Below are 14,903 nucleotides of genomic sequence, written 5' to 3'. Positions count from 1 at the left end.
ATGTGATGATGCTCTATGGCTAGAACTGTCGCTCAGCTGAGAACATGTAAGGCTTATATAACCTCTGTCGTATTAAATCCAGTCAAATGGTAGGGGGAAAAAAGAACTGCATTTAAAACTAATCAATAAGAGTGTAAAAATCTGAACAGTTCCCCTCACGAAGACTGTCAGTGTGAAGGTGGCGGTGGTAGTGTTGGCTTAAATGATATTTTTCTTGTCACTCTCAGTTTTGTAACTACATTCAAGGAACATTATATTTGGTGTTAAAGGTGAAACGTCATGAAGAATCAGAAGAGTAAACACACCAGACTGAATTCTAGTGTTCTTCCAGCCAGAAACCAGGGGACACCTTATTTTTCTAGGAACCTGTAGTCGAAGAAGCATTTAGTGATCTGGATCATAGTAAGTCATGAGTTTACCTGTGCCCCTGTCCAGAACCCCTTCCACTCCTGAAAGTTCCATGGGAGAGCATCCCACTTCATGATTTCTCAGGCCCCCGCACCCAGGTCTGACTCTGATGGTCACATGCCCATTGGTGTTTGCGTCCAGTTATCCATGTTTTGTTTCCGTGGTGGGGATGGCAAAGCAAGCTTTCTCGGCACTCTGCCCAGGTCTGGCCCTGGTCTCCGTTCTGCCTGTGTCACTTGGCAGAGGGGTGCAGGTTGGTGGTGGCCTCTGCTTCTCATTTGGCTCTGATGATGTTGCAGGAGGGCACGCCAGGCCAAACAAATGGAATCCCTGCATCCATCCTCCAGAAACCAAGCGCTCTCATCACGCAGAGAAAGCAACCATCATAGGTTCTCTGAGGACAGGAGGCCCGTTGCATAAGCATAGGGAGATGTATAGAGTTACATTTTAGGGCCTCTCATCTTTCCTCAAACCCCACTGAAGAGTTTGTTCTTACAATGAACACATGTTCAGTACCAGGCACTGCCCAGGTGCTAAAATAATAATGTAATAATGAAATATTGGCAATATGTGTGCTGGCAAAGGTTGTATTTGGCTGCATATAATAGAAACCTGATCACAGAAGCTTATCAAATATTTATGCCATTTTTACATAGTGAAAAAACCTATGTAGCATTTTCCTATATGCCATGCTCTGCTCTAATCTAAGCAATATTTATAAATGTTTACTTTTTAATAGGTGTTTGCCTTTCTCACATCACAAAAAATCCAGAGAGGAGAGAGTTCCAGGCAGTTGTAGTTCTTTAAGAAATCATGGATCCAGCTCCTTGGAGCATCTGATTCTCCATCTTGAGTGTGTGACTCACATCCTCATGTCACAAGATAGTTGCTCCACTTCCAGACATTACATCTGAGTTCCAGGCAGTGCCAGCTGTGTCTTGTCTTTTCTTTCTCAGAAGCATATCCGTCAATTTCCACTTGTATATCATTGGGAAGAACTTGATCATTTGGCTTCCCCTAGTCTGGGGGTCTGGAAAAAAATAATTGTGACCCAGCTTGTTGCTACTCTGAACAAATCTGGGTTCTCTTGGTAACAAAGACGGTAAAAGTGAACTCTTGCATATAATCTACTTTCAACTTAAGATGATTTGAAAAAAAAAAAAAAAAAACGGCAGTGAAAATATCTGATCTAGCCGTGCCAAAAAAAGGCATACTATTTCAAATTCTCCCTTGGGCTTGGCTTGACTAAATCTGAATCATTACCCCACTTAGATTTTAGGAAACAGAAGTATAAAATTGCACACTTAATCTGAGACACTCTTGGTTCAAACTTTAGAAGATGTAAGACTCATGTAGTAAAAGCTGTTTAGTAAAAGTTATAATGCCCAGGGGAGAGTTTCTCCCCCTAATGTAATCCATATTGGGGGACAGCAGTGGGCACCCAGAGATCTTCTCTGAGTAAGGGAGGGGAGGGTGTCATTGTGCAGAATCTGGGAACTTCTGCAAAAGTGTCGGTCATCCGCAACCCCCGCCCAACTTAAGCTCTTAAGTTTGCCCCATTGCATGACTGCTAAGGAGAAGGCTTACTCTGGTGCAACTGTGGTCATGGCAGCAGAGTCAGAGTGAAAGGATCAGCTGAACACACAGAAAGGAACTCTACCTGATTCATCCGGTGGGACTTCCTCAGGGCAAAGGACCGGTCAAGCACAATATTTATCTGGCAGTCCTTTTCCTTGCAACTCTAAGAATTTATTAGGTGTTTTGTGGCTTTGGTCCTTATATATCAGCATTATCACACATGGTACGTAACAACCATTGACTGCATGCCGAGCACCAGCCCGAGACTTCTGCAGGTGTTATTCATGGCCACCCTGTAAGGTGTACCATGCTGTGATCTGTTTTGCAGATGAGGAAACTGAGACACAAGAGGTTAAGCTAGTACGTGGCCAATCCGGGATACCAACCTAGGCAACTGGTCCTGTGGTCTGTGCACAGGATCTTTAATATAGTCTGTTATGGAAAACGTTCAACTGGGTTATTGAACAAGGGTTTCTACTTTTTTCAGACTGAGTTGTTGAATAAGGGTTGGGTAGGTCATTTAGGAAACTGGGATCAAATCAACTCATAAAACAACAAATACTGATTGAACAACTACCGCATATTATATGTCGCTGTAAATGCCCAACAATCCCAGCTTTACAGCTGAAGTCCTAATTCAGCAATCCTTGGGGGACTAGGAGTTCCAAACCTTGCCCATAGAGGGCGCTCCATAGAAACCTATTTGACAAATCAAAGACTGGACCAACTATATAACCTATTATAGGATAGTCACAAAATGACTAGAACCAACAAATATTTAAATAGAGAGCTATGATAGCACTCTGGCCGTTTTTTAAATTGCTAATGGCTCTTACGTAAAAGATGTTGCTATTTGAGGATGAAGAAGGCAGAGGGCGGTTAAATAATTTCAGCCTGTTTGGAGGGGTTTGAAAGTTGAAAAACAAAGTCTCTAGGTCTAAACTCTGGAACAGATGACCGAGAAAGTTAGACTCCCCCTTGAGAAGTTCATTCCAAATGTCTGAACATCAGCACCCCACCGAATCTATGGCCTGATACTTAAAAATAACCTGTTAGAAAGTCACCGTAAAAATACTCCCCGTTTTCAGCCTGATTCAATCCACCGCATAAACTACAACCAGCATTAATAGCTTCAGTCAGCATTTATGTTGCTCTTCCTATTAGCACAATGGGGTTTACAACCATTTATGAGTTTCTGGAAAGCCTAATAGAAAACAGGAGTTTTCTGCGGGAGTTTTCTTTGCTGAAGGAGCGGCCAGAAGGGGGCGCCACATCCCCATCGCAAACGTCTGGGCCAGGCTCCCTAATGGGGACCACATTCTCTGCGGGCGGCTCCAGCTCGTTTTTTCCCCTCCCTGGTGAATTCCCGCAGTTTTCCTCTTCGGCTGGCTCTCTCTTTATTCAGTGTTTCTCTGTCTCTCTCCTCCTGTTCATAAATAAACATCTGGGGTGTTTACATGGTGCAGACTGTGTTCACACAAGGAAACCTATATGTGAAGAGCTAAGTGATAATCCTTCTCTTCAAATTTACTGTGGCTTTTAGGAGATGCAGCAGATGATTTGAATCTGGAATTGTCTCTGTGATCCATACCTCCCTTCGTACTTTTAAATCATAGCTTATGAAAGGCATGTTGGATTGTCCTAAATGCTCTACCACTCCTGTGTTTTAAACACAGCCTAATAAATAATTTGTTTGAGCTAACTCCAGGAGATACTGAAGGACAGGGAAGCCTGGCATGCTGTAGTCCACGAGGTCTCTAAGAGTCGGATACGACTTAGCAACTGAACAATGAACAGTAATTGGCAAAGACTTGTATTTCTTAAAGAAAAATATTTGTTGTCTTTGTTTATTGTTATTGGGAATAATACTTCAGAACAAAAGGCAAACATAAAGTTGATTTGTGGAGCTATATAAATCACAATGATCCCCTACAGGGCTTGAGGAGGAAGCTATACGGAGGGGCTGTCTCTTCTCAAGGACAATCCTTTGGCATTCTTTAGAAATCTATCAGAAAATGCCCGGTTCACTAGGTGATTCTCTCCACCAAAGGGAGCTAGGAAGCCTGCAATGATGTCCTAGATCCCAATCCACCATCGTGATTAGAGCTGAATCCTGCCTTGGGGGTAGAGAGTTATTTACTGGCCTTTTATTGGAAGAACCATAGGAGTCTGTCATTTCAACTCTCTCCCATTCAAGGCCCCAATCCTTCCTAGAACCGGCAAATAATACTCATGGCAGCCTGAGCCGCAGACTCTTCCCAAACCCAGCTGATGCCACACGAGAGGACGGCAGGGGTCTGCTGAAGTTGCTGGTGCTTTCTCGTAAACCACTATCTTTTTGCCTTTCCTATTTTCACCAGCACCTAAAGACGAGGGCCCGGGAACTGTTTCCCACCTATGAGCCTGTCACAGACGGAGCCAATTTGACAGCGTCTTCCTCCCCATGAGGCCAAGTCCACTCTTCCCTGGTCTGATGCCAAAGTAAACGTGGATTCTCCAAACTATCAGACCAAGAAAATTTGACACCCGGAGAGAACAAAGCTAAATCCAAGGAGATGATCCTAGGCGACTTGGGGTCCTGAGCATGTAGGGGCATGTGGGAGTCGGCTTCACCCTCCAGGCTCCCCTCATTCTCCTTGGACCTGGGAAGTTCTGGGGTGATTGGATGAGCATCACTTCAGACACCCCGCTTCTGCCTCGAGCTGATCTGTTGCTCTTAATCTTTCACTCAGCCTCTCCTTGCTCCATGTTTTCATAAACTTACGTTCTATAGCCGTAATAATGTAATAATAATAGTGATGATCTCTAAGTCCCACCATGCACTGGATTCTGCAGAACCAGTGGCAGGAGTCAAACCTGCTCAGGTCTCCTGAACACTAGAATTGCTGGGCATCCTGCTTCTGCCTGTTATGGCAAGCCTTCTTGGGGAGACTGGCGTGGGGCTGTCTGACACCCTCTGACCCAGACTCTGTCTGTCCCTTCCCTGATGACACCAGTGACCTGCCAACAGTCAGCCCAGGCACAGCAGAGAGGGGCCCAGCAAGCATGAAGGAAAGCCAGCCCTGATGCCATTTCTAGCTCAGTGTGGCCTAGGGATCCTCCGTAGATACACCTAATAAATACATGCCAGTGCCCAGCCACTTCAGTCGTGTCTTACTCTTTGTGACACTATGGACTGCAGCCCGCCAGGCTCCTCTGTCCGTGGGATTCTCCAGGCAAGAATGCTGGAGTGGGCTGCCTTGCCCTCCTGTAGGGGATCTTCCGGACCCAGGGATCGAACTCATGTCTCTTCAGTTTCCTGCATTGGCAGGCGAGTTCTATACCACTAGTACCACCTGGAAAGCCTTATATATATATACCTATAGATGAATATGTATGACTGTGCCGGGTCTTAGTTGGGGCACACGGGATCTTCAGTCTTTGTTGTGGCATGTGGGATCTATTTCTTGACCAAGGATGGAACCAGGACCCCTGCGTTGGGAATGCGGAGTCTTAGCCACAGGACCACCAGGGAAGTCCCAGAGATACAGCTTTAAGAGACAAGAGAATGTGGGGATCAGCCACCTCTTAACTGCTCTGTGTTCTAGAAAGGTCACTGTGGATCAGAGGGTATGGCCCCCAGTTTCTGCCTGTTTTATAATTTTACCTCTATGGGGTCATCCATACTCATGTAACCCCAATATAACTGGGCAGTCTTACTCTCTTTAAGAACTTTTGCAACAGAAACAAGCTACGTGATTCTAATCCCCAAACCTGGAAAATGAATGTGGATCCTTACATAGGATATTTTTAGTTGGGAGGGAATTACACTGTCCATCACAAAGCTGAAAGTCCTAAACACCCCTTAGAATATCTTTGTCTGTCCTCAAAATTGCATTCTTTATGATAGCATCCACGTTTCTGCACATCTGGCCTGTACCTCCTCTTCCCCCACCCCTCACAACTCTCCTGGACCATTCTGCTGTTCCAGCCTCCTCCTCTCTCCTTGATCTTTGGCCCTTGGGCATCTCATAGGAGCAATCTGACCTCTCTCAGTTTCTAAAGAAAACCTGCTTCTTCCAAAAGGCAAGGGAGAAGTGATAGAACAGTCTATTTGATTTTTTTTTTCTTGTTCCCACCACGTTTTCATTCATGCTTAAAACTATCAACAAGGTGTCACCATCTTTGTATTTTCTCTCCAAAAATATGTGATAGCCAGAAGCATCTCTGCTGTGGTGTGCCTCAAACCACAGCTGCATATTTCTTTTTGCATCCTTTATATCAACATGCTCTCAAATGATAAGATGAAAAGTAAAACCTTCATTCAGGCTTAGATGGTAAAGAATCTGCCTGCAATGTGGGAGATACGGGTTCAACCTGGGTTGGGAAGATACCCTGGAGAAGGGAATGGCTACTGACTCCAGTATTCTGGCCTGGAGAATTCCATGGACTGGCAGGCTACAGTCGATGGGGTTGCAGAGTCAGACGTGACTGAGTGACTCACACGTTCACTTTCACTTTTCTCAATCCTCCAGGTATTTCTCAATATCTAGATATGTCATCCTTCATAGGCAAAACCCAAATGGACTTCTCTTTCCACCCAGACGTTTTGCTCTTACTCAGGCAATGGGACAGCACTGGCCCTGAGCACAGGCAGAGTTGCTATTGTTAATGAGGAATGAAGTGAAGAATCCTGGTAGGCTCCATCTTCAGAGATAACTCCTTCTAGATTCAATCATGGTAGCTGAGAGCACCAACGATTATAGCTAACATCAAGCCATTAATAGCAGAGTGCAAATATGGTATCAATTAGCTGGGCTTCCCAGGTGGCGCCAGTGGTAAAGAATCTGCCTGCCAGTGCAGGAGACACAAGAGACATAGGTTTGATCCCTGGGTTGGGAAGATCCCCTGGAGTAGTAAATGGCAAACCACTCTAGTATTTTTGCTTGGAAAATTCCATGGACAGAGGAGCCTGGCGGGCTACAGTCCATGGGGTCACATGAGAGTTAGACAGGACTGAGCGTACACACAGTCAGTGTGTATGCTGAAGCTAGGACATGAGGAATGATATCCTGACAGCCATGCTCTTGTCAGGGATAAGGGGATATGAGAATGGCCTGCAGCATAGTGGGAAGATGCAAGTCTGAATGGACCCCCAACAGCCGTGGGCCCATCCTTGGCACCCAGAGATGGCCTTGCAGAGTAGAAGAAGTTTAAGTTTTGGAGTCCAACAGCCCCTGTTTTAAATCCTGGTTTTGCTCCTAAGTCATATAATAAGACTACTATTTTGAAAACATTTTTCTTTTTGTCTTCCTGGGTACATGATTCTAATATGTCCTAGCCATCAGCTTCAAGAGAGATTAGGGTTCTATAGAAGGAATTCTAAGAAAGAGAAAAAAAATTCAGTATTTAGCTTCTGTTACTCAAAATAGCATTTGTAAAAGACAGTAGCCTTGTAAGCCAAGCTATTGTCTTAAAACATTCTAAATGGCCTTTATTTCTCAAAGTTAGCACGTTAAGAATTAGGCCTGGAGGAATCAACACTCACGGGGGCTTGCTGCTCTGTGGTTGATGGAATCTCTGACAGAGGAAATGGAAATGAGACAGGGGTTTGGGGGATGAAGGAGGAGAGGGAGCTAGAGATGTGTCTGGAGAGCCTCGCAGGGTGCTATGCTTGGATATCCTTCTCAAGGAAAGTTCTGGACAGAGGCTAGCATCCCATCTGTTACCACCACTGGAAGGTCGATATCCCCATGGTAAGTCTGGAAGGATGTGAAGGGGCAGCATCACTGAGAAGAGCCCCAGGCCCGGTGGTAGCCTTCCACACAGCAGACCCCAGGACTTCTGTCGCCCTTGTGCTGGGAGGTCCCAGGAGCCTCCTCCCCCACCCTCCTCATTAACTCAGGGGGACGAGCCAGGGAGAGGAAGGCTGTCTGAGAAACTGAGCATTTTTATGCAAAAGAGGGACTATTTTATGCTCTAGAGGGACTATTTTGATTATTACATCTACTAGGTTCTAATCCAGAATGGACTAAATTAGTGCTGTGGTTTTCCCATGACCCAAGGGTTGGGAGCTTGTAAGGAAGACCAGAGTGGTTAAAAACAAAACCAGGTATGTTCTTCATGGTACATCCCGGGAGTTGTTTGAACAACCTGCTGGCACAGGCCTGTGTGCCTTGGATGAGACTGAGACTCAATTTCTTTATCTGTTCAATGGGAATGAATAACAGCTCTCATCTCAGTAGCTTCGCTGTGTACTTAAATGGTCGGTGGTGTAAACAGCCCTGTTCCACTTCAGAACAGCAGTGTTTTTCTTACTGGTGCTGGGGAGTAGGCTTCGAGCAGTGAAAGGTGCGCAGTAGGGCGCAGGTACCGGGACGTGGGACCAGCTCCCAGTGAGCATCGTCTTCTCCACGGCAGAGGTGAACAGACCCCCATTCAGGCTGCAGACGACGGTCAGAGGTGGACCCCTGGCTCTCCTCTATCTGCAAGCTCGCATGCCAGAGAAAATCCGCATATGAGAGACTGAGAACAGAGCAATCCGGGCCCACAGTCCTTTCACCTGCGACGTCTGCGTGGCTCCAGGTGAATTTTGAGCCCCCAGGGGTCTGCACGGCCCTTTTTGCTCCTCGGTACCCCTGCTGCATAAAGCATGTCAGCAAAGCATGCCTCAAAGCAGGGCTGAGCCACACTTGCAAGAGCTCGTTGGAGGCTGAGTCTTGGCTCCCTGGTCTCCATTCAGCCTCCATGCCCGGGTAAGAGTATATTATTTTCTTAGCTCAAATTGCAGTTTCCAAGTCATTATTTCTCTACAACGAGAAAACAATATTGGGTCTTATGTAATATCAACCTCAATGAATCTGGAAGTGATCATGGAATGGGTGGATTTTTTTCCCCCTCCTTAAGAAAGAGAAAAATAAATTTGAGATTGTTTGCATATGGCTGAGAATATTTATGAACTATTCCCCTTGTTTCCTCATCACATATTTTATGCAGTGCGTTTGTGTGTGGTACGGAATAAATCTTACAGGAAGGGCGGGGTGGAGAGGGGAAGAAAGCCGTTCAAGGACTGGAGATCCATCAAGTGCCTGGGACGTTAGTGGTCGGGGGTCTTGGGGTCTCCTGGCTTTAGGCTGGCTTGCTGCTGTCGAAGGGATCCCCCCTCCTCCCTTCTGCTCCTCCTTTCCTCCTCTCAGAGAAAGTCTCTTGGAGGGAGAGTTTCAGATGCCAACACGGAAGGAATTAACATCATCTTGTCGCTCTGCTTTCTTTCACATCCCCTTCACTCTCACCAGAGCAGAAAGTTCAACAGCAACAGTTTCACAACCTGGGTGCCGTCAGCCAAAAAAGATCATTAAACTCTATAGAGGCCAGATTGAGCCAGAGTCAGGGGAATGAATGAGTTGGCAGGTAGAAGAGCAAAGAACTGGCAGAGAGCATATCAGTGCTGGCCTTTGTCATTCGGTAACACAGCACCATGTTGGCATGCAAGCATGTGAGTCTAGCTCCCCCCAGCCCTGCCTCTCAACATGGCTTGTCACCGAGAAGGATCCCAAGGGAGGCTAAGGGACAGGACCGTGGCTGGACATTTGGTCAGTAAGAGAAGCCAGGCTCCAAACTGTCGATTTCTTCCTTTCAGTACTGGGGTTCAGAATTGGAGCTTAGGCTGTCTCGAGCTCTGGTGCACCTTGGATTGTTGAGGGATATACTGACCAATAGCTCAGTTGGTAAAGAATCTGCCTCCAATTCCTGGGTCAGGAAGATCCTCTGGAGAAGGGATAGGCTGCCCACTCCAGTATTCTGGCCTGGAGAATTCCATGGACTGTATAGTCCATGGGGTCGCAAAGAGTCGGACACAACAGAGTGACTTTCACTTCACCACTTCACTTCATACTGACCAAGGGTGTGGCCTGAGGGACAGAGAGCAGGATGATTGCCCGGTTTGCTAACACAACAGCAGTAGCTGTCAGTAACTGATATCCTAATAGGAGCCTGGTATCGGATGGTGCACTTTCCCTGCATTGGCCGAGTTAATCCTCGCACTGGCCTTATAAGAGATCTTTAGTCCCATAGTTGAGATGAGAAAAGTGATACTCAGAGGGGTTGAGGAACTTGCCCACTCTCACACTTCAAAAGTGCCAGGATCAGGGACATTTCCAGAGTTTGTGGAGTAGAAAGTCAATACAATAAATAGGGAATTTGAAAAGTCATGTTCAGAGCCTTGGAGTGTTTGCCTCAGCAGCAGCACAGTAAACTCACCCTTAGGTGTGTGTGCTCAGTCGTTTGTCTGACTCTGAGACCCCATGAGGTGAAGCCTGCCAGGCTCCTCTGTCCATGGAATTCTCCAGTCAAGAATACTGGAGTGGGTTGTCATTTCCTTCCCCTGGGAAACTTCCCAACCCAGGGGTTGAACCCACGTCTCCCGTGTCTCCTACCACTGTGCCACCTGGAAAGCCCTACAACTTACCCTGGGTGGGGTCAGAATTTAAATGCAAGAATAGTTCTGTCACATGGGCCCTCTCTGCAGCTTCATCTCCTCTTCTTTCTACCATGATTGTCTCCAATTCTGACCTTCACATTCCTGATCAAAACGCACAAACAGGAGTGATGCACTGATACACATAGCACGTCCTCAGAGCATCCGGACGTGGTGTGTTACACGGTGGGTCATGGCTGTGACGTAAGGCAATGAGGTCATAGCTGTGACGTAAGGAGGAGAAGGGGACGACAGAGGATGAGACGGTTGCATGGTATTACTGACCTGATGGACATCAGCTCAAGGAGTTGGTGAGGGACGGGAAGCCTGGTGTGCTGCAGGCCATGGGGTTGCAAAGAGTCAGACATGACTGAGCGACTGAACTGAACTGAAGGCAATGACCCTGGCTGTTCTCAAACTTTACCCGTCCACCTTGAGAAATTGCTGGAGAGAGAGTTTAAATTTCTCCAGAATCATCCCCCTAATGAGCTTCAGTTGCTGTTCTAAGACTCTCTTACCAAATTTCACAATGTTTCCAAGCCTGGGCACTCGGGCAGGTACCAGCTCAGGGGTCCGGGGGGCTTTTGGAGTTAGAACCTGCAACGTCTCCTACCCTATCCGTGCCTCGTTCCCTCAGATGGTATCAGCTCATCACAGTTCAACAGGAATTCAATTTGATTGTTCCTTTCTCCGTTAGAAGCAAGATTTTGTTATCATCTCCGTAACTGAAAGGGGCAGCAGGGTTTGTGGAAGCAAACAGACCCGACATAAACCACAGCTGTTTGGGTGGGGGTGGGGTGGGGTGCTAAGAAGTCCTGTTGAGCATCCACCCTCTGCTGGTGCGCTTCAATAGGCCTGCAGTCCCATCCCAGTCTAGACAATTACTAAGGGGAATACAAGCATTTTTCCCAGCCCTGCTCAGTCTTTTCTCCCAAACTGGAAACACAAAGCAGATGATGAAGTCCAAGTTCAAATGCCACGCCAGGGAGAAGGAAGTGTTGAGAAACCACGTCCAACCTCCAGCCTGTTTTCAAACATTCCAGTAAGTGTTCAATGGCCATATCTTGGGCTGGTGTCATTTCATTGTCTCAGACAAAGGTTCTGACAAACATGGATTATGTGAGGAGGGGCTGACAGAAGGCACATTTGGGAAAAATCTGAACAGGAGCACAACCCTCTGGGCTCTTCTTCTGGGGGCAACTCCTCCCTTTCATCTGCTGGAATTAACATCCAGCCTGATTCCCATCATCTCAGTGTCATGCTCTAAACCAGAGTCTGGAAAGAACAGCCCTGGGGGTGGGTGCGGGGCCGGGGGGGGCGGTGGGTGGTGCGGAGTGCTGGGACTGATAACGCAGATGCAGTGACTTGGCTGGCCGTCTCCTCTGGCTTTGTTCTCGGAGCCTAGGTAGACAGTTTCTAGGCTAGAGAATGACTCTGAGTGATGGTGACATCCTACAACTGCTCCTTTGAGTATTTTGCTCTGTTCTTTAATATATTTATATAATTTTTAAGTTGATATGTTGTGTTTTCCTTTTTATTCAGTTCAGAAATTTTCTTCCAGGGAAGTCTCTGTTCTGCTGTTATATGTGAATGAATTATTGGCCAGATAATCCCTGGGACAAGGCTGGAAAAGCCTTCTGCCGTATTATCTTCCCTTGGATGTTCCCTCCTTGAGGGACAGGTTTCCATGCATCCAGGGTTGCACATTTCTGGGGGAGCCCACTGCCTGTTTTATTTGCCCTTCCGTTTTAGACTGCTCTGGGCTTCCCTGGTGGCTCAGACAGTAAAGAATCCACCTGCAATGCAGGAGCCCTGGGTTCCATCCCTGGGTCAGGAAAATCCCTTGGAGAAGGGAATGGCTACCCATTCCAGTATTCTTGCTTGGAGAGTTCCACGGACAGAGAAGCCTGGAGAGCTACAGTCTATGGCGTTGCAACGAGTCAGCCACAACTCAGTGACTAACACTTTAGAACAGCCCCTCTAAATTAAACTCAAGGATGCCTCCTTGATATCCACTGGTTCTCTGGGGCAACCCTGGACATGGGTACTCACTGTCTTATGTCCTGTCTTCCTGGAAGCTTTGACCCCTCTCCTTCTCAGGTTGGGTTAGCCAAGGCTAAGGCTTCCCCCAAATCTGGTGCCTATCTCTGTTCTAGGATGTCTATATAGCTATTATTTCCTTATTTAATAGCCTTTTCTTCCTACAAAATTAGTATGTGGATTAATTGCAGAATATTGGCAAAATTTGGTTAAGCAAAACAAGAAAATGAAAGTTGATAATTATTATGGTATCTGCTGGAGATGAGAACTATAATGGCTTTGATAGATATCCTGATGCTTGTATTTCTGTATTTATGTTATCTTTTAAAAAAATGGATTAGCAAGTGTTTACTGTTTGGTTAAGTTTCACTTTTTCAGGCTGTTTAATACTCCCCTATGGCGTGGTGTACTGGCTGTCAGATTCTCTCTGGTGTGTGTTCAGTTCAGTTCAGTCGCTTAGTCATGTCTGACTCTTTTTAACTCCATGGACTGCAGCATGCCAGGCTTCCCTGTCCATCACCAACTCTCGGAGCTTGCTCAAACTCATGTCCGTTGAGTCGGTGATGCCATCCAACCATCTCATCCTCTGTCGTCCTGTTCTCCTCCCTCCTTCAATCACTCCCAGCATCAGGGTTTTTTCAAATGAGTCAGTTCTTCACATCAGGTGGCCAAAGTGTTGGAGTTTCAGCTTCAGCATCAGTCTTTCCAATGAATATTCAGGACTGCTTTCCTTTAGGATGGACTGGTTGGATCTCCTTGCAGTCCAAGGGACTCTCAAGAGTCTTCTCCAACACTGCAGTTCAAAAGCATCAATTCTTCGGTGCTCAGCTTTAAAGATAGTCCAACTCTCACATCCGTACATGACTACTGGAAAAACCATAGCCTTGACTAGACGGACCTTTGTTGGCAAAGTAATGTCTCTGCTTTTTAATATGCTGTCTAAGCGTCTTTTAATTTCATGGCTGCAGTCACCATCTGCAGTGATTTTGAAGCCCCCCCAAAAATAAAGTCTCTCACTGTTTCCATTGTTTCCCCATCTATTTGCCATGAAGTGATGGGACCGGATGCCATGATCTTAGTTTTCTGACTGTTGAGTTTTAAGCCAGCCTTTTCACTCTCCTCTTTCACTTTCATCAAGAGGCTCTTTAGTGTGTGGGGAGCACTAATAAGACAGGGTTCTGGATAAGCTCCTTTACCCTGAAGTCCCCGTGACTGCATCCAGTGGCAAGGAGGTTGACTAAAGACACTTCCCTTGCTGTTCCATGCCAGCCCTTGAGCGAGGCCTGACCAAGGCTCTGAAGAAGCTGGATGACTATCTGAACACCCCTCTGCCGGAGGAGATCGATGCTGACACTCGCGGGGATGATGAAAAGGGCTCCCGGCGCAAGTTCCTGGATGGGGACGAGTTGACCCTGGCCGACTGCAACCTGTTGCCCAAGCTCCATGTGGTCAAGGTAAGAGCGCTCTACCTGTGGGTGCCCCCCAGATCCACTTCATCGAAGGCCCGGGTCTCTTGCGAGGATGAGACAAGGACAGGGCCGCCTGCTGATGGAGAATCGGAGTTTGAAAATCTCGTGAACAGGGACCCAAAGTCAACCTCTGCTGCATGCTGGCTGTGTAGCCCCTCTGAGCTCCAGTTACACAGGCATGTGTTGCTTAACCAGGGCTGTTGGGAGACTAAATGTGGCCTGAAAATGCCTGCCATGTTGTAAGGGCTTCTCTGGTGGCTCAGTGGTAGAGAATCTGCTGCCAATGCAAGAGACGTGGGTTCGATCCTGGGGCCAGAAGATCCCCTGGAGAAGGAAATGGCAACCCACTCCAGTACTCTTGCATGGGAAATCCCATGGACAGAAGACTCTGGTGGGCTACAGTCCTTGGAGTCACAAAAGAGTGGGATATGAGTTAGTGATGAAACAACAGCAAGCCTATTATATGTAGTTACGTATAGTCTTATGACTCCAAAGACCTCTTCCTTACCTTTTCATCATAGGTTTTCACTGGCTACCCACTACCTTATGATCTCTATTAAGCGTGATCTCATATACGTGTTTTCTTTGTGGGCAGACCCACCTTTTGATTTCCTATAGCCACTCCTTGGGGCAGGCAGACAGCATCTTCCTCTTCTACTAGTTAAAAAGCTGGAGGTTGCAAGAAATGATAATTATTTTTGCTACCATTGCTTCCCAATCATGGTCGATACAGAGAGTAATCTTTCCTATCCAGCCTTAGGATCCAAGAAATGGAAAGAAGAGGGGAATTCTGAGTCATCCCAATCTCCCATCCCAAAGTGGACCCCTTCCTGTGTGTCTGTGACAGGCTTCAGTGAAGCTGTGACTGCATGTTTCTGATGACACAGAGCCCTCTGCCTACCAAGCCAGCCCTACCATTTTGGACGGCTCTAGTTATTAAGAGCCATCTTTCC

General features: G+C 46.7%; 1 protein-coding gene across 3 annotated transcripts in view; it reads left to right on the top strand.

Moving 5' to 3' along the window:
- The window catches only part of CLIC5 (CLIC family member 5), a 169,407-nt gene that overhangs the window by 144,621 nt on the left and 9,883 nt on the right, over positions 1-14,903 (top strand). For all 3 annotated transcript variants that reach the window (XM_086370715.1, XM_086370717.1, XM_086370716.1), the window contains exon 5: positions 13,751-13,935. In XM_086370715.1, coding sequence (XP_086226841.1) covers positions 13,751-13,935 — 185 coding nt within the window. The remainder of the gene's footprint in view (positions 1-13,750; positions 13,936-14,903) is intronic.

The sequence above is a fragment of the Bos grunniens genome, chromosome 23, assembly GCF_055505025.1.
Source record: "Bos grunniens cultivar Pamir isolate PY7600 chromosome 23, Bosgru_T2T1.0, whole genome shotgun sequence".
NCBI lineage: Eukaryota > Metazoa > Chordata > Mammalia > Artiodactyla > Bovidae > Bos > Bos grunniens.
The sequence above is the reverse complement of the archived record's forward strand: the minus strand, read 5'-3'. Positions and strand labels throughout refer to the sequence as shown.